This window comes from Argentina anserina, chromosome 3 (assembly GCF_933775445.1).
Source record: "Argentina anserina chromosome 3, drPotAnse1.1, whole genome shotgun sequence".
NCBI classification, from domain to species: Eukaryota; Viridiplantae; Streptophyta; class Magnoliopsida; order Rosales; family Rosaceae; genus Argentina; species Argentina anserina.
This window is the reverse complement of record NC_065874.1, coordinates 5,370,394-5,388,846: the sequence shown is the minus strand read 5'-3', so window position 1 is coordinate 5,388,846 and position 18,453 is coordinate 5,370,394. Positions and strand designations below refer to the sequence as shown.

General features: G+C 37.2%; 2 protein-coding genes across 4 annotated transcripts; both read left to right on the top strand.

Annotated features, from left to right (window-relative positions):
- The first annotated feature begins 961 nt into the window (after positions 1–961).
- On the top strand, positions 962–15,470 carry LOC126789198 (187-kDa microtubule-associated protein AIR9). Of its 3 annotated transcripts, XM_050515287.1 has the most exons (40): positions 962–1,142; positions 1,250–1,391; positions 1,595–2,427; positions 2,567–2,638; positions 2,735–2,800; positions 2,931–3,002; positions 3,081–3,146; positions 3,250–3,312; positions 3,403–3,468; positions 3,983–4,082; positions 4,280–4,381; positions 5,011–5,243; positions 5,342–5,456; positions 6,162–6,282; positions 6,500–6,675; positions 6,951–7,086; positions 7,335–7,435; positions 7,540–7,587; positions 7,790–7,974; positions 8,094–8,211; positions 8,389–8,516; positions 8,601–8,769; positions 9,196–9,314; positions 9,537–9,705; positions 9,875–9,959; positions 10,047–10,120; positions 10,206–10,325; positions 10,652–10,847; positions 10,947–11,068; positions 11,424–11,631; positions 11,770–11,843; positions 12,064–12,202; positions 12,572–12,753; positions 13,175–13,330; positions 13,421–13,552; positions 13,989–14,047; positions 14,149–14,181; positions 14,277–14,408; positions 14,598–14,776; positions 15,326–15,470. In XM_050515287.1, the coding sequence occupies exons 3-40, from the start codon at positions 1,627–1,629 to the stop codon at positions 15,327–15,329; spliced, it is 5,121 nt and encodes a 1,706-aa protein (XP_050371244.1). In that variant the 5' UTR covers positions 962–1,142; positions 1,250–1,391; positions 1,595–1,626; the 3' UTR covers positions 15,330–15,470. The 3 variants fall into 3 exon arrangements, with proteins under 3 accessions (XP_050371244.1, XP_050371245.1, XP_050371243.1); XM_050515288.1 differs by lacking the exon at positions 15,326–15,470 and having other exon boundaries at positions 1,314–1,391; positions 14,598–14,979; XM_050515286.1 differs by lacking the exon at positions 15,326–15,470 and having other exon boundaries at positions 14,598–14,979.
- A 1,291-nt stretch (positions 15,471–16,761) lies between these two features.
- LOC126789199 (putative germin-like protein 2-2) lies at positions 16,762–17,758 on the top strand. Its single transcript, XM_050515290.1, has 2 exons — positions 16,762–16,882; positions 17,042–17,758. Exons 1-2 carry the CDS (start codon positions 16,762–16,764, stop codon positions 17,578–17,580), a joined length of 660 nt encoding a protein of 219 aa, XP_050371247.1. The 3' UTR covers positions 17,581–17,758.
- Positions 17,759–18,453: the final 695 nt, after the last annotated feature.

Here is an 18,453-nt window from a genome sequence, read left to right as displayed (position 1 = left end):
TATATGTCTGTTCTTGTATTGGTTTATGAAGTCTGATAGCGTTTCACTCTAGTTATTAGTTACAGGCTCATTGTTCTTAACCATTATTTGAAACTAAATTCATATATTTGTTAGGAACTCGAGGACTTTTTGTGATTCCTAGGTAAACATTGGACAATCTATGAAAATTTACCACGAGATTAGAATATAACCTATCTAGGACACGAAAAATAATAGAGCTTTTAAAATGGTGGTAATTTGTAATTTGTCACATGTTCATGTTCCAATTAGAGTTTTTGACTCTGGAGTTTTGTACCAGTCATTAACTGCATCCATTTAAGTGTACTCATTGTTCTTAAACCCAAGAGAAAACTGAAACACAAAGTAGTAGGTGAACTTAAGGATGGCATATGATGATGAGGAGAGGAACCAAATTAAAGATGTGTACTCTTGGTTTAAACTCAAGCTTCAATGATCAATTGTTCCCCAATTAATTGAAGCAAAACTGAACAAAGATTCGACCTTGCCATAGACAAGAACTGAGAAACAGAAGATGAGGAATGTTTGCAGGGAGTGTACAACTTTGTCACTTTACTCAAAATTAAAAGAAACTCAGAAAGATAAAGAGCATCAAGCTTTATCCAAATCAGGTAAAATAATAATCAACCAACCAACTCTGCAAACTCTATTGAATTTCCCCTCTTCTCCCACATGGGTATTTCCATTTTCCAAATTCCCAAAAGCACACACCTAACACAAGTTTCAACCTTCAAATCAGACCAGAAGAAAGACTCCTGTTTTCAAAAAACCCAGTACAGTTTTCCGCCAATTTTTTATTAAACACCCTCCAAATTTATCTGCAACAAAAACACACCCCACCATTATTTAAATCCATCTCACTCTGCTGACCTTGCTCTCTCTTTTGTCCATTTACCTCTTTTGTCAAAAACCTTAGCTCAGCTAAAACCCACTCTCTCTCTCTCTCTCTCTCTCTCTGTGGGTGCATCACTTTTGTGCTTTCTTTTGGTGTGTAGTGGACGCTTCTACACCTGTTCTGATTCTCTTCCCGAAAAAACAAACACTCTCAGAAACCAAAGGACTGCTTTACTGTTCTCGTTTACTGGTTTTGTACCCCCCCCAGATCTGAGAGACATTGTCTCCAGGTAACCTTAATTCTCTGTGTTTATTTGTTTTTGAGTTGTGTTTCTGCTTTGAATTTGACTTCTGGGTTGTTGTTGAGTTTCCAAAGTTTGCTGCTTTTTGAGTGCAGTATCTAGCTTTGGATTGAATTGGGTTTGTTTGGGTTTTGCTGAAGAACCTGCATTTTGTGCTAGATCCATGTGTGATCGTTTTGTTTGGAGAACAGAGGCTTTGGTGCTGAAAAGGTTATATCTTTAGCTCGTTTTGGACTTGTAAGTAGCTCAAGACTCTTAATTTACAGCTTGTCTTTTTGTTCTTGTCAGTGTTTAGGTTCTGTTGAATTACTCTTTAGTTATTTTGGTGAAGGTTTGAGGGTGAAAATGCTTGAGAGTTCTTATATTTAACTGTTCAGTTTTGATTTCTGGATTCAAGTTGGAGAATTTGATTGGTGCTTCCAACTGTTTGTGGGTTCTAGGTGTGCTTAAAGTACTTTGTTTGTGAGCTGAAATGGAGGACAATGTAGACCAACCAGGGAAAGACCCGGTTGTGAGTCCCCAAGTTTCTGAGAAACAGGCCTCTGGTGGTTCAGCTGAAACTGCAAAAAGAGCTACCAAGGTAGTGAAACCTGGTGCTGGAGTTGCAACGAAGACCTCAGTTCCCATTAGTAGTGTAAGAAAGAAAGTAGAGGCGAAGAGTGGTTTGGATTCTAGCTCGAGTGCAACAAAGTCAGGTGCAACTGGGACTAAGAGAAGTTCAAATTCAATTCCAGTAGTAAGGCGAAACAGCACTGGTGGTGTACCTCAGAAGCCGTCAGTCTCCACCGCAAGAGAGCAGAGCAATGCCACTCCAACTGCTGGCAACAAGTCTACAGACCCTATAAGGCGGTCTCTCCCGGAGCTTCAGAGAAGTTCTTTGCCGTCAGTAGTTACAAAATCTACCAGTGTTTCACAGGCTGTAAAGCTGTCTGCAGGGTCACCATTAGACCGGAGTCTGAATAAATCATCCGGGTCTGTTGTGAGAAAGCCTTCTGTCAAGCCTGCATCTTCCGTTTCATCTTCATCTTCAAGGATGACAGCTTCTTCATTGGACAGTAGTGCTAGTAGTGGAGTCAGGAAGTCACTCTCGAAGCTTTCTTCCTCATCAGCTAGATCACCTACTGTTACCAGTGGGGTGAGAACTGGGTCTTTGTCTTCGTCCATGAATAGTAGTACTAGTTTATCTGGCCGCAGGAAAGCAGCAACACCTGAAGGCCGGGATTCTCGGTTTATTGTTCTTCCAAAGGTGGAAATCAAAGCTGGTGATGATCTGGTGAGTATTATGGGCACACGAGTTGAACAATGCTCTTAGTAGCATAATATATCTCCATTTTCAAGATGCGTATTAATACAAGATCATCTTATAATCTTCTTATTATGTAATTTATTATCTCATATTACTTTTGTACCAGAGGTTAGACCTTAGGGGTCACAGAGTTCGCAGTCTCAAGGCCAGTGGGTTGAACTTGTCACCAAATTTAGAGGTAATGCCATGTAGTTAGTTACCTATTGAGCTTTCCCAATTCCATATGTTTAAGTGGTTGTAATTGTTCCTCGTAAGTGATACTTTTTTTTGGCAGTTTGTTTATCTCAGAGATAATCTTTTATCTATGTTGGAAGGGGTTGAAATTCTGACAAGAGTAAAGGTTTGTTAATCGGATTTAAATCTTAAATAAGAAAGTGAATTAAATATTTAATATGTTGTTGCACACATTTAACGTTTCAGATTTGCAAATAAGTAGCATGCTAATGACTGATGGTACTTTGTTTCTCTAGGTTCTTGATTTGAGCTTCAATGAGTTCAAAGGGCCTGGATTTGAACCTCTTGAAAATTGCAGAGTCTTACAGGTTTGCATGGCATTTAGACTTACCTTTCAGTTTCCATACATCCATGTAACAGAATCCTCAATTTTATCAACTTTACAGCAACTTTATCTGGCTGGAAATCAGATCACATCACTTGCAAGCCTCCCTCAGCTCCCTAATTTGGAGGTAAGGCTGTGTGCATAGTTCTCCGTCGCTGATTTTTTGGAAGTATGCAATTAAGTAATAATTATTTTACATGTTGTATATATCTTTTTCCTTTTCCGTATAGTTCCTCTCTGTCGCTCAAAATAAGTTGAGGAGTCTTACAATGGCAAGTCAACCTCGTCTACAGGTTAGTTTGTTATTTTAGCATCATGAGGCTTGTTGCTTCTATCCTCACCCTCTTTGGATTAATTTCTTAAGTTTCAATGATTTCAAACAGGTATTAGCTGCGAGCAAAAACAAAATCTCAACTCTAAAGGGATTCCCATATTTACCAGTTCTTGAGGTTAGTTTCTAATTATGCAGACAATTTCCCCAAATTAGTATGCAATTGTCCCTATCATCACGTAGGTGAACTTGTGGCACAATTAATGTCATAGTGACATGCTATGTTACTGTTTGTGTTGATTATTTCGAGTAACTCTAGTGTGCTCAGTAGAAAGTTTCACGCATTCATTTAATGTGAACCCAAATCCATTATCCGGATCATGGGTTCGGTGCTTTAATGGACTTTAAAGAATGCGCTTTTGTTTCCTGCATTTCAAGTTTGGGTAGAGGAGGGGCCACTTTGGCTCTCTGATGTACTATCTCATGATGTACGTATTTAAGTTGGTCAATAATATGTACTCGTCCTTTCTATAAAAAAAAGTATGTGGATGACCAAATTTTAACTCACCTCTTTTCTGCATGTCATTGTTTTTAAAGCTTACACCATGCAAGGTGGAATCTTAAATGTCTTCTAGATATGTTAAATTTGAGTATGAGCGTGCAATCTTGTTCCTCATTGTTTTATGTCACAGCATTTACGAGTGGAGGAGAATCCTATACTTAAATTGCGTAATCTGGAAGCAGCTTCCATTTTGCTGGCTGGTCCTACCTTGAAAAAGTTCAATGACAGAGGTACATGTAGTATGACTGTTATTTGCATCTTCTTTGTGTCTTCTTGTTATCGGTTCTTAGGATATATCCCTTTCTCTCTCTCTCTCTCTCTATATATATATATATATATATATGTGTGTGTGTGTGTGTGGATATTTATACACATAATTTATAGTGTATTTTGTTTTTTTATATGTTTCTTTGAAAATTCTGTTCAGATCTTTCCCGGGAACAGGTTGCTATTGCAAAGCGTTATCCTGCACATGCATCATTATGCATTAGAGAGGGTTGGGAGTTTTGCCGTCCAGAGCATGCAGCAGGTATGGACATTGATTTATTTTATTTTATTGGTAATAGTGTTGCCGGTTTCCTAACAAGTTCAATGTTTTGAAAGTATGTGTTTGGTTTTAAATGCACAAGTTGCTCTCTGCTACTACTTGCTATCAGTTGATGAAGGGACCATGGAAATCCGTTGGTTTATCTTGTATTTTGTTTGATAGTATATTCAATCACAAGAATGATGTTAGTTGATGAGATACTTACAAGTCTCTGTATGTCTAGAGAGATCTGTGTATGTGTTCCCTATAATGTAAATAAGCACATGGGCTTACTGCACAGCAGCATTTTATATCCAATGTAGAATGGATATCTTGTCAAGCATCTTTTGCGCGTATATTGTTCATGTATATATATACACATATACATATATATATATATATACTTATACATACATACATATATATATATATGTACATGTACATGTATGAAATACTAAATTTCAGTGTCGACTTTAGAAATGTTGTATTGTTTATCATGCACTTGAAATTTTTTCAGCAGATCATATATTTCTATATTTGAGAACTGTGTTGCATGACTCATACAGTAGATCATATATTTCTATATTTGAGAACTGTGTTGCATGACTCATATTGCTTATACTCTTGTACAGATTCAACGTTTCAGTTTCTAGTTGAGCAATGGAAGGATAACTTGCCTCCGGGATTCCTGGTCAAGGAGGCCTTTATTGATCAGCCATTTGAAGAAGATACTTGTCGCTGCCACTTCACTTTTGTACAAGACAGTACTTTGGTCACCGCTCCACAACTAATCTTGAAATATCAGTGGTATGTAGGAGAAAGAACACCTTCAAATTTCACCAGCGTTCCTGATGCCACTGGGGAGGTTGCTGATTCTTTCATTCTGATCAGTGTATTTAAACTTTTGGTGCAAACTGATTGTTCTTTGAATCTAATTATAAGCTGATGACACGTTGATGATAGGTATACTGGCCTAAGCATGAAAATATTGGTAAAATCTTGAAAGTAGAATGTACGCCAATATTAGGAGAAACGGAGTACCCTCCTATTTTTGCTATATCTTCATCAGTTTCACCAGGTAATTTTGTCATCCTGTTTTATCGTAGCAAATTCGCAGATTTATAAATTCCTCTTATTCTGCTGCTATCCAACAACCAAGCCTTAATCTTCTGATAGTTAGTTCATTCTCTGGGATTTGCATTCTGGGTTCACTTATTAGCATCACAGTAAAATATTGCACATCTTTTCCTAGAGTATACATGTGCATGTGGAGATACATGGACCTTTGCATAGTAAGCCTTACACTCCAAGAATCTGAAGTTAAATATTTCTGGATCAGTTTTGATCAAGTTCAAAATGAGAACTTACTTAGATCATTGGAATCATATTACATTTTTGCAGCAAACTTGCTTCCTCATACAGATTTAATTCCTATACACTCCCACCCACCCTGTGGAACTACATCCTTGAATTTCAAATGCACCTTAATTTTATCTTGAAACATATACGTTAAGTGAATCAATGGACATCCACGGATAATAAGTCATTGGCATCACAAATAAAGTCTACTCCAATTATATTTTGATCTTATTATACAGTTGACTTGAGAAGAATAGTCATCATTGTATATAATGTAATGATTTTTGAAGTACAAAACATATCCTGTGATTTACCACAATACTGCCAATGATACTGGCTTTTTTATTTTGTTGAGATATATATTATATGGTGCAAAGATGTCTCTTACATACAACCAAGTTATGTTATTTTCTCTCTTGAAAAGGTACTGGAATTCCTAAGGTTGTGAATCTTGATGTTCGTGGAGAACTGGTGGAGGGAAACACTTTAAGGGGCCATGCAGAGATAGCGTGGTGTGGCGGCACTCCAGTGAAAGGTGTTTCTAGGTAAGATAGCCTAGTCGAAAACTTTTTGTGCATGTACTTATATACACAGACAATCGTTGACTATTACATCTTAAGGCTTAGGTTTGGCTCTGTACATGCATACCCTCATAAGTTTATGCCTGTCGAGTGTCGATACTTTTCATTCAATGCAACAGTTCCCTTCCCTCCTGCTAGAAGAAAAATACTATAATGCCTATTCATCTATCATACTTTTCAGTTGGTTGAGGAGAAAATGGAACAGCAGCCCGGTGGTTATTGCTGGAGCTGAAGAAGAGGAGTATAAGTTGACCATAAATGATATTGATACAAGTTTGGTTTTCATGTATACACCAATGACAAAAGAGGGTGCCAAAGGAGAACCCCATTATAAATACACTGACTTTGTTAAATCAGGTACTCCATTGTTACAAATTTTATGCAGATCTTGTCTGTAACTTTTCCTGTGTGATTATAATTGTCTTGCCTAGTTTTTTCTTCGTATGGTGGATGTCTGTAATTGGCTTAATATACCACTGCTATTTCATTATAGTTAATTGATGCTCTGTACGTTCCTGCTTAGTTGATCATTTAAAGACCAATACAATTCCCTCAGTCTGGGCTAAAACTTCTTTAAAGTACATATACAGTTAAGATTTGTCTGGAATACTAATATATGTTCATGGTGGCAGCACCTCCGTCAGTCAGTAAAGTTCAAATCATTGGAGATCTTGTTGAAGGAAACACCATCAGAGGAGTTGGTGATTACTTTGGGGGAAGAGAGGGACCCAGCAAGTTTGAATGGTTATGTGAGCGTAATGACACTGGGTCAGTATACTCGAATCTTGTCATGCTCAAACAAAATGTAATCATGTCCTAGATAGGCTGTTATTGTTGTTTTTTTTTGTTTTTTTATCAAATCTTGAAGTTTTTCATAGCTTTGATCAAGAGAGTTCTTCTCAATCTTTGCTTCTCTCTTACTTTTCTCTCTCTTTTGAAGTACCTAGTCTCCTGCAACACTAATTTTGCATATTTAGTTTTTCTTCTCCTTCTTGGCTAAATGCTTTCCTTGACAGGGACTTTGTTTTGGTATCAACTGATACATCTGAGTATACTTTAAGCAAGGAAGATGTTGGGCATCGCTTGGCTTTTGCATATATACCCATTAATTTTGAAGGTTGATCTATTGCCGTTGTCGTTGCGAACACTTAAGATGTGTGCTGACAGTGTTCTTAGTCATAACTTGTCACATAACATTGTGGTTTGTTCTTCTCTTTGTAGGGCAAGAAGGGGAGTCTGTTTCAATACTCTCCGACGTGGTGAAACAAGGTAGCCCGAATGGTTTCAAGAATCTTTAAATTAAAATTATCCATCCGTTTTCTTTACTTGTTTGTAAACATAATGAACCGTTGTTTAAAATGATGAAATCTTCTGCCATTTGCCTGTTGCTATGCTTCTGTTTTGTTTTCTGATATTATATTGCTCTTACTGACTTCCTCTTGTTGTTATATTTATCTTCACTCGATTCCAGCACCTCCAAAGGTATTAAATCTGAAGATTATAGGTGATATGAGGGAGAACAGTAAGGTTACAGTCACTGGTATTGTCACTGGAGGAACTGAAGGGTCTAGCAGGGTACAGTGGTTTAAGACAAGTTTTCCAACTTTGGAGGGTGAGAAAGGTCTCGAGGCATTGAGCACCTCCAAGATTGCCAAGGTATGTGATGTGATATTCCTTTATAAAATGGATTCAACAACCTTTAAAGCAAGGTTATTTTTATTTTTTGGCAATAAATGTTAGATTGTGAATTATCAGTTGATTTTGCCTTTGTTTAGGCATTTCGCATACCATTGGGAGCAGTTGGCTATTACATTGTTGCAAAATTCACTCCTATGACACCAGATGGTGAATCTGGTGACCCAGCATATGTCATATCAGATGCCGCAGTTGATAGTAAGTATACTTACTCTATTCTCTTTGTGCACAATTCTGTTTAAAATGTCATGTATTATGCTTGATATTAGCAGATATCTGGACACTTCCACAGCAATTAAATACAATAGCGGTGAAATGATGCCCCTTCCCTTAATTGCTGTTGTGAATCACTAAATCTCATCTTGCTTTTTGCAGCTCTGCCTCCTAGCCTAAATTTCTTGTCTATCACTGGTGACTACTCTGAAGGTGGAATTTTGACCGGATCATATGGTTATATCGGTGGTCATGAAGGAAAAAGTATCTACAATTGGTATATTCATGAGGTATATGAGCTTCTATCTATTTTTTGGTCTAACAGTATATAGCTCGAGCATTTTCCAATCTCAACTGATTCTCCGAACTAACAGGTTGAAACTGACTCCGGATCTCTAATATCTGAGGTCACAGGGCTTCTTCAATACCGTATTACAAAAGATGCAATTGGTAAATTTATTTCATTCCAGTGTACCCCAGTGCGTGATGATGGGATTGTGGGTGAGCCAACAATGTGCATGGGCCAAGAACGTGTTCGTCCGGGTAATTTTATTCCTATGTCGTGACAATTATGTGTGCTGCATTGACAAAAAAGTGTAAAGACTTCTAGTTTGGAAAATGTGAAGAGTAGAGTTGTTAATTGCTATAGGAAAAGTTTTCAATGTGCAGTATTACATGACATATCATAGGTCTTTTTTTTCTTTAAGAGGAAGTTGAATTTGGAAATAACTGAGTCACTGACACACCTGAGAATAATGAGGCATAGTAAACTTTTCTTCACTTTTAGTATCAGCATGTAGCCTTTACGAAATTATGAAGACACATGAAGTAAAAGCTGAATTGTCCACCAATTTAAACTTAATGCTAATGCTGTGGAGATTTTGTTGTGGATATGTACACTGATAGCCTGACAGGTCCTAATGGATCTTTTGTGCTCACTTTTACAATGAATGCTTTCTTGATAATCAGGGAGCCCCAAATTACTTTCCCTACGCATTGCTGGGGTTGCCACTGAAGGTACCTCACTTACTGTTGACAAGAAATATTGGGGCGGTGAAGAGGGAGATTCACTCTTCTACTGGTTCCGGGTAATTTCATTAATTTTGTGATATTATTATTTTATTGTTTTTTTTGTTTGAAAAATTAACTTTCTGGTATTAGTAAATCATCATCTGTTCTGATTGGCACGACACAATCTTTCTTTGTAATTCATATTTTACTATGACTAAAAATAACATTTCCTTTTAAAAAATCACATCCTTAAACCTTTTGTTTATACCATTTTATTAAGAAATATGATGTCCTTGCAGAGTTCTTCAGATGGAACTCCAACAGAAATTAGGGGTGCAACAACTTCTTCATACACGCTCTCAATTGATGACATTGGCTTCTTTATCTCAGTGTCGTGCGAGCCTGTCAGAAGTGACTGGGCTCGTGGTCCTACTGTTCTTTCCGAGCAAGTCGGACCTATAATACCTGGCAAGCGGCTGCTCTCTAACTGTTTTTCTTTTCCATATTCCATTTTCTTTAGCATTCTTGATTGACATGTGTCATTATGTCAGTAGCAAAAGGTGATGTGGTGAAAATGCCTACTCATCTTTCAAGAAGTATATGTAATGTTTGATACAAAAATTACTTGGCAATGCAGGTCCCCCAACTTGCCACTCTTTGGAGTTTCTTGGTTCAATGATTGAAGGACAACGCTTGAGTTTTAATGCTTCTTATACTGGAGGGTGAGACTTCCTATTGCTTTCGTTCTTATTTTCTGTAAACCTGAAACATTAGGTTTGTGACCGTTCCCTCAATGGTTTGTGCTTCAGGGAGAAAGGAAATTGCTTTCATGAATGGTTAAGAGTGAAAAGTAATGGTGTTAAGGAGAAATTGAGTACTCAGGGTGAGTTCTAGGGGGTTTCTCAACAAGACATGCTTGCAGGTTAATTTAAAATATAGCAAAATTAAAGAGCATTTTCTCTTGGCAGATTTTCTGGATTTGACCCTTGATGATGTGGGAAGATGCATTGAACTTGTCTACACCCCTATACGCAAGGATGGGACAAGAGGAAATCCCAAAAGCATAAAATCTGATGTGGTTAACCCTGGTAAGTGGACTTATTTGCAGAATTCTACAATCGTGCGTAGTTTGGAGGATAAAATTGTTTATTAATCGCTAACTGAGTTCCACTTTAACCCCAGAATCGGTCTTCATGTAATTAAATATTTTGAAAATGAGAATAACTTCCATAAGCTAAATGTTCCCTCAGAAACCCCTGGTATATATATATATATATATATATATATATATTTTTTTTTTTTATCTCATTGACTTGTTCTACAACCATTCTTTCATTTTCTTCTTTGTTTTATATACACTTATTCAATTCTTAATTTATATGTGGCCAATTTGATTTATTGGTTCTTGCAACAGCGGATCCTGAAGGACTGGAGCTTATCATTCCTGATTGTTGTGAGGATGAAGAATTGGTCCCAAGGAAAACATACTTTGGCGGAGAGGAGGGTGATGGAGAATATATATGGTACAGAACTAAGAATAAGCTGGATGGATCTGCATTGCTGGATATATCTAATGTGAATGAAGATGTTTGTATATGCAGTAAAACACTGTAAGTTCTGATACTGGGTAGTCGTTTCTAATGCTTGAATGAGTTGAATCTGTTTCTGTTTTGAGATGGCAAATTTTCAATGGTTTGTATATGTGGCAGAACTTATAGACCAGCACTTGAAGATGTTGGGGCTTATTTGGCCCTTTATTGGGTGCCCACCCGCAATGATGGTAAACGTGGGAAGGCACTAGTTGCAATTTGCAACTCACCAGTTGCACCAGGTACAACCTAAGTTCCAAGTCTTTATATTCATACTTTTCAGTTCACTTCTTTGGCTATGATAACACCGAGTCGTATTATCAAAACTAATCTGATCTGGATGGCTGATTTTCACATATGCTTATTTACCTGTTAGAAAGTTTTAAGCCTGGACATCTTTGTCATTTTCATCTAAAAATGGTTTTATATATAACTTAAACTCATCAGTTTCATGTATTAATGTTCTGTATCTGGTATCCAAACTGCCCATCTCTTGCATAGGTCATTCCAAAGCTTCGTTTGTTCATTCCCAGTGGAAAACATATTTGTTACTTTTGGATCATGGTCACTGACATGTTTTCTGAATCAATGTTGTAGCTCTTCCTGTGGTTTCTAATGTTAGTGCAAAGGAGGTGTCTTTGTCTATTTATTCTGGGGAAGGAGAATATTTTGGTGGATACGAGGGATGGAGCCTTTTTAGCTGGTATAGAGAAACTAATGAAGGAACTATCAGTCTTATTAGTGGGGCCAACTCTCGTACTTATGAAGTCACGGATGCGGACTACAATTGCCGTTTATTGTTTGGGTAGAATTTTGTCTTACTGCTGCCTTTTTTGTCTTTTTCGTCCTGCTTCTTCTGGTTATATATATACAGTATGTGGAGTCTTGTAGATGAATATGTGGAAAATATCATTCCTAACAGGCTTTATAATGTACATCTCAGATACACACCAGTTCGTTCAGATTCAGTGGTTGGTGAACTGAAGTTGTCTGAGCCAACTGACATTATTCTTCCAGGTAAAATTACCCATATTCATACAGCTATTCTGATCATTGATAGATAATGTACTCATTCAACTATATTTTTTATTTACTTATTTATAATTTGTATTTTGTTTATGGACATCTTCTTTATAAGGCAGAATAAATTTCAGATATGTTTCATTTGTTATTTATTATGCGTGGTAAAGCTAAAAAAACATGCAATGAATTTGGGTGTGGTATTATTGCCCTCCAGAGCTTCCGAGACTAGAGATGCTTGCCCTTACTGGAAAAGCAATAGAAGGTGATGTTCTTACAGTTGTTGAAGTGATCCCAGAGAGTTTGACACAACAGCTTGTTTGGCACAAGTACAAGCAAGATGTCAGATATCAATGGTATGGTGTTGTATTTTGGTAATATGCGACATGATTGCATTCAAATGTTTGTGCAGTATTATCATTGCTCGAGACTGTTTCTTTCAGTTGTAAGAAAAAACGTAAAATTCCAATGCATAAACTAAACAGTTTATTTATTTATTTTCCACCAGATTCATGATTCTCTATTTGTAAGGACATAAAAACAGAAATTCAATTTACAACAAAGTTGGTCCTATTTCTTTGTTACATTTTGTTCGGATATTCCAGTGCTACTGTGCTAGTTTTAAAAATCTTTTCATTGGAAAGTGGCTTCTTGTTGTAAGTTTAAAGTTTATTGGCTTTAAGTTTCTCATAATATTCATTATATCACACGAATGGTTGGTACAGGTTCTTTTCTTCAGCTGTGGGAGATAATAAGACCTTTGAACCATTACCAACTCAGCGTTCTTGCTCCTACAAGATGCGATTAGAGGATGTCGGGCGCTATTTAAAATGTGAGTGCATTGTGACTGATGTGTTTGGAAGGTTAGCTGAGCCTGCATATGCTGAAACTGGACCAATACTACCAGGTACTTCCATTACAGTACAGTAACATTGACTGAGGTCCTACTTTTGAAAGATGTTGCTTCTCTAATAACATCTTGTAGGGTAATTCCATCCCCCTGGTCCTCTGGTACTGGGGGATGTTTGGTTTGGTCACCATCACTGAATGACAACAGTTTCCACCTTTTATATCCAGAAAATTGATTATTCAAATGGAAAAAAAATGCGATGGAATCTATCTGTAAAAGTAACGTGGTTTCACATTTCCTGTACAGAAGAAAATTGAAACCCAAACTATTGTTCAGCTAATACAAAATCTGGTGAAGCCGAAATTATTTTTTCGACTATACAGTTTTTGGATGATTGGATGTAATAGTCTTGTTATTTCCTGTATTAGGGATATCTATTTCATTTCAACCTTAATAATTTTTCTTCCCTAATTTGTAGGGATTCCTAGAATCGATAAGCTGGAGATTGAAGGGAGAGGTTTCCACACCAACTTATATGCTGTTAGAGGCATTTATAGTGGAGGGAAGGAAGGCAAAAGTAGAATACAGTGGCTCAGATCAATGGTTGGGAGTCCTGATCTTATCTCTATACCTGGTATGTAGTTATACTAAAGAATGTGTTAGTCCTTTGTTTTTTCATAGGAATATCCATTCTGCCATACTTAAATGGAACTAATGTGTGCAGGGGAGGTAGGGAGAATGTATGAATCCAATGTGGACGATGTAGGATACAGGCTCGTAGCCATTTACACTCCTATTAGAGAGGATGGAGTGGAGGGGCACCCCGTGTCAGCATCAACAGAGCCGATTGCAGTCGGTAATAAAGAATCTCATATTTTTATTCGATATATTGCACATCATTTGATTCTTGAGAATTGAGATATTATTTAAGTCCTAGAAATTGTAGGGAACTTCATAAATTGAGATTGAATGATTTTTCAAAAGCTTTGTCTTTCAAGAAACTAGCTTAAATATAGGATCACAGGCAATTAGTCCGATAAAATACCCCCCCCCCCCCCACACTCATTCTTACAGTCTTTATAAATTGTTTGTATGAACAATTGTTGAATTGTATGTTATTGTATTAAACTCATTATTGTCAATCTGTTTGAGTCTTTGCCTCTCTCTCTTGCATATGGGTAGGTAGTTTCCCTTTATTCTTCTAGTCTGAGATAGTTGGTACATAATTTCTGAATTTCATGTTCAAATCTGTAAGAACCAATGTCATTAAGTTTTCGTTGATCTACATTCAGAGCCTGATGTTCTTAAAGAAGTGAGACAGAAGCTTGACCTCGGATCAGTAAAATTTGAGGTATGACTACCAATAAAATGTTGATTTGTTTGATTATACTTTGTGAGAAGTTAGAAGTATCTTTGTCAACCATTCTAACTGTTTTAACATATTTTCTACAGGCATTGTGTGACAAGGACCAATCTACGAAAAAGGTTCTCATTTGATCTCTCTGATTATAATTAATGAAACTGTAAGATGATATGAAATTAATGTTTTGGCTCTTTGTTTCTGATTATTCGTATTGCAGACTACTGCAGTAGGAACTCTTGAGAGAAGAACCCTTGAAGTCAATAGAAAAAGAGTGAAGGTTATAAAGCCTGGTTCCAAGACTTCTTTCCCGACTACTGAAATTCGTGGCACTTATGCACCTCCGTTTCATGTAAGTTACACATACATGGTCCAAGTCTCGAGTCCAAAGCTATACATGCGCAGAACATTGAAACACACCTGGAAATTCGAAATCTTACCACATAATGATTGTTTGGCTCGTCACTCCTACTTATATGAGAAAGTTCAATTTTTTATTTTATTTTTATAAACAAGAAACTTAAAGTAGAATGATGTGCAGGTGGAGCTGTTCCGAAATGATCAGCATCGACTGAGAATTGTAGTGGACAGTGAGAGTGAGGTAGACTTGATGGTTCAGTCCAGGCACCTTAGAGATGTTATTGTGCTTGTGATCAGGGGCTTTGCTCAGAGATTCAATAGTACATCCCTCAATACTCTCCTCAAAATCGAACATAGTATGTAAGGAACTTGTATTAATATGTTCATATATGCCAGTCTCCATGTTTTTAGGTGAGCCAGTAATCATCTGTTTCTTCCCCCTCTTTATTTGTCCCCTACATTTTGTGTATGTTACCGAAAAGAAAAAGAAAGAGCTGTTGCTCAGAGTGATTGTACATTATTATTGTATCAATGAGAATATCGTTAGGTTTGATATTCGCTTATATCTACCCTTTTGCTAGCATTTTGAATCATTCATTACTATTAGCTAGGCAGATTTTCACAGAAATTTATCGGAAAGCTAATTGGCAGTTGGCAGAGGTGTCATAGGAATTTAACACAAGCAGGAATCAATTTTGAATGTTGGTACAGATGAATATAACACATACAGCACAGCTAATATAGAGAGGAGTTTAAAGCTATTTTTTATGCGAATTTCGTATATATGTTTATAAAGAATAATTTCGGTCACCATGTCCATAAGTCACTGTATTTGTGAAGGATCAAGTCTCAAATCACTTGTCATGTTCCTTAGCAATTGGTTATTGATATTAACTCTGAAAATCCTAGGTAATTGAGCATATGGAGGAAGATCAAGCGCAGCTCTTTGGCAATGTGGCACTCACTTATTTTCGTCCTAAGATACTTATTGTGTCAACACCAAACTATGAATACAATGTCGTACTACAGAAGTCTACTCTATCATCTCCGGAAGACGATCCTGATGAAAGACGTGAATCACAACCTTGTAAAGTTGTAAGTTTCGTAACCATGATCACAGTTCAATTGGTGGGCAACTGAACTGGCCACAAGGCATAACTACAATGTTGAGTTCAGTGGGGTTGGTGGATCTGGTGACGAACCAGGTTTTGCTTCCCAGATTGCTGTTTTTAGACGGAGAACCCTACCGCAGGAAGATCATGCTGAAGAAATTCCAGATTCGGAACACATCCTTACCAAGTTTTATGGGAATGGACTAGTAACGATAGGTCAAGATCTGCACTGTAAAAACAAGTCTCTCTGTAACATATTAGATCCCATGAATGTGAGCTTTATCTTGGCTGCTGCCTTTCATGGATCATAGTTTTAGTTAAGAATCATACAACGTGGGAGTTGTAACAGTATCAACTAGAAATAGTTCAAGGATTCAAGTTATTGATATCCAATCTCATGACAATCGTATGTCGTATGTTTTTACGTTTACAGAACGAGTAAGTTTTCATCTTCTGTTTTTTTTTTAGTTCTGGTAATGGTACGGAACTTGAACTCAAGAGTTTCCACTTGTGTAATGCAACTCAAGGAAGTTCTCATGAGTATATTCACCAATTTTAGTTTTCGTAAAGTAATACTTCCATTCCTTCAATAAATTTAAACTATATAGTTTTCACACTGACTTAGTCCTGAACTAGAAATTACAAATGGACACACCTAAAGACATAGAACTGATAATCTGACCATATCAGCTCTAGCCGGAGCAGTGTGCAAACAAATAGAAAGGGGTTTGCGTTCAGTGAGTTCTTACTAGAACTTCAGAATCTGTCAAACGGCTACTGATAGATTTTCATAATTTTATAACTCTTTACCATTTTCATACTAATACATATCCTCAGTGAACCCAGTCAGTTAAATTGCACGTACATATATATATATATATATATATATATATATATATATTTTAGCATGAGGCTTTGGCTTGATGTGTGTAAAGTATGCAACATGAGTTTCTTAATACATATTCAGTTATTCACATGGAATAGAAAAGTAAGAAACATAATTTGGACTTGACGCTAAATTTAGCTCCTCTAAAACTTTCAGAACTTTTCTATTGTCTTTGACTCAAGGCCGGCAGCTAAATCTAGTCAGTGTTTGGTTCACGTACAAAACTCATTAGCTACTTCTACTCATCTCTATAAATAACCAAGTCCCTAACCGATTAGTTCACACTCTCAATCCTCTTAATCTTTCAATAGCAAGTAACTTCATCATCTGTTATATACAACTCTATAATGGCAAACCAAATTTTGGTATTGGCAGTCCTGACCATGACATCATTGACATGTACTCTGGTCATTGCATTTGAGCCTACTCCATTGCAAGATTTCTGCGTAGCTGACACGACTAGCTCAGGTTAGTTTCAAAAACCGGTTTTCGTTCGTTCATGAATGCTGAACTGAATGCTGTAATTTGCATATACTAACATGTATGTTCGTCGATCTAGAGTACATTCTACTGACCTACTGTACGTACTTAACTTTTGGTTTGGTACATATATTTTGTGCATCACAGTACCAAGAGTGAATGGTCTACCTTGCTTGGACTCCAAGCTAGCGCAAGCCGACCATTTCTTCTTCGGAGGGCTTCACATTGCCGGAAATACCTCAAACCCTCTCGGAGTTAGAATCACCCCAGTCAATGTGGCCCAAATTCCAGGACTCAACACCCTCGGAATCTCACTGGCCCGCATTGACTATGCACCGTGGGGTGTTACCCCTCCTCACACCCATCCTCGTGCCACCGAAATTCTAACAGTCTTGGAGGGCACTGTTGCTGTTGGGTTTGTGACTTCTAATCCTGACAACAAGCTCATTTCTAAGGTGCTTAACAAGGGTGATGTGTTTGTTTTCCCAGTGGGACTAGTTCACTACCAGCAAAATGTGGGTGATGGAACTGCAGTGTCACTCTCCTCTCTGAGCAGCCAAAACCCTGGAGTCATCACAATTGCTAATTCAGTTTTTGGAGCGAATCCTTCAATTTCGGATGATGTTCTGGCCAAGGCTTTCCAGGTGGACAAATCCATAATTAGTGATCTTCAAATAAAATTTTAGATGATCTTGTAGAAGAGAGATTTGAATTTGTATCATTATTCAGTACCGTGTAGTACCTACGTACCTACCCTTTTGTTTTTGTCTCTGATTTTGCTTTGATGAGTACTCAGAAGTCAGAACTTAGATTAGTAATAGTCTGTACCCTAATCTCCTCGAAAATGTGTGTACTGTACTTTGAAAGAGTCCTCAATGACACTTTTTATCTGGATTTTGATCTATGTAAATTGTATCTTTCTTACCAAGTACGATAACTAAAGCAGACAAATTACATTTCACATTTTAACTCAACTAAACCAAACACATGGCACTTTTTGTTCAATCTAAAATCAAAACCCAAATCAGATAATTTACATTATCTAATAAAATCCAGAATATATGGAAATAAACTGCTTATATTCATAAGGGTTTCTACTTCGAATGGGAAACTTTCTTGACAAAGACTTCCACACCAGCAATCCTATTTCAAAAAGGAAGTTTAGTTCGCTTAATTAAATTAGGAATTAGGCAAATTATAAATATTCCTACACGGGTTTTTGATAGTATATAGCACAACTGACCAATGTACAGTTGCGAATTGTTGACGTCCTTAAGAATCGATCTATCAGTCCATCAATGGCACCATCAGAACTGTCCTTCACTGTGAACATGTCTACGTTCACCAATGAAAAGCCCACCGCAGCCAATCTGCAAATTTGCATGAGACATCGGTACCAATTCAGTTCATCTCCAAACTTACAACTAAGATGGTACACATGCACTCACTATCTTCGATGAAGAATGCTCCGACGAGGTGATTAGCAACCCTTTCATTATGCCTCCACCAGTCATAACCTTGCTCCCTCTGCTCAGGCTCGCGTGCTCAACGCGCTCGCA

Bases quoted from the DNA above. Each gene is read 5' to 3' on its own strand.
- LOC126789198 (XM_050515287.1), top strand. From the start codon at position 1,627: ATGGAGGACAATGTAGACCAACCAGGGAAAGACCCGGTTGTGAGTCCC. The intron at 3,469-3,982 runs GTTAGTTTCTAA...TTTATGTCACAG, and splicing joins CATATTTACCAGTTCTTGAG to CATTTACGAGTGGAGGAGAA. The intron at 14,182-14,276 runs GTTCTCATTTGA...TTCGTATTGCAG, and splicing joins AGGACCAATCTACGAAAAAG to ACTACTGCAGTAGGAACTCT.
- LOC126789199 (XM_050515290.1), top strand. From the start codon at position 16,762: ATGGCAAACCAAATTTTGGTATTGGCAGTCCTGACCATGACATCATTG. The intron at 16,883-17,041 runs GTTAGTTTCAAA...TGTGCATCACAG, and splicing joins AGCTGACACGACTAGCTCAG to TACCAAGAGTGAATGGTCTA.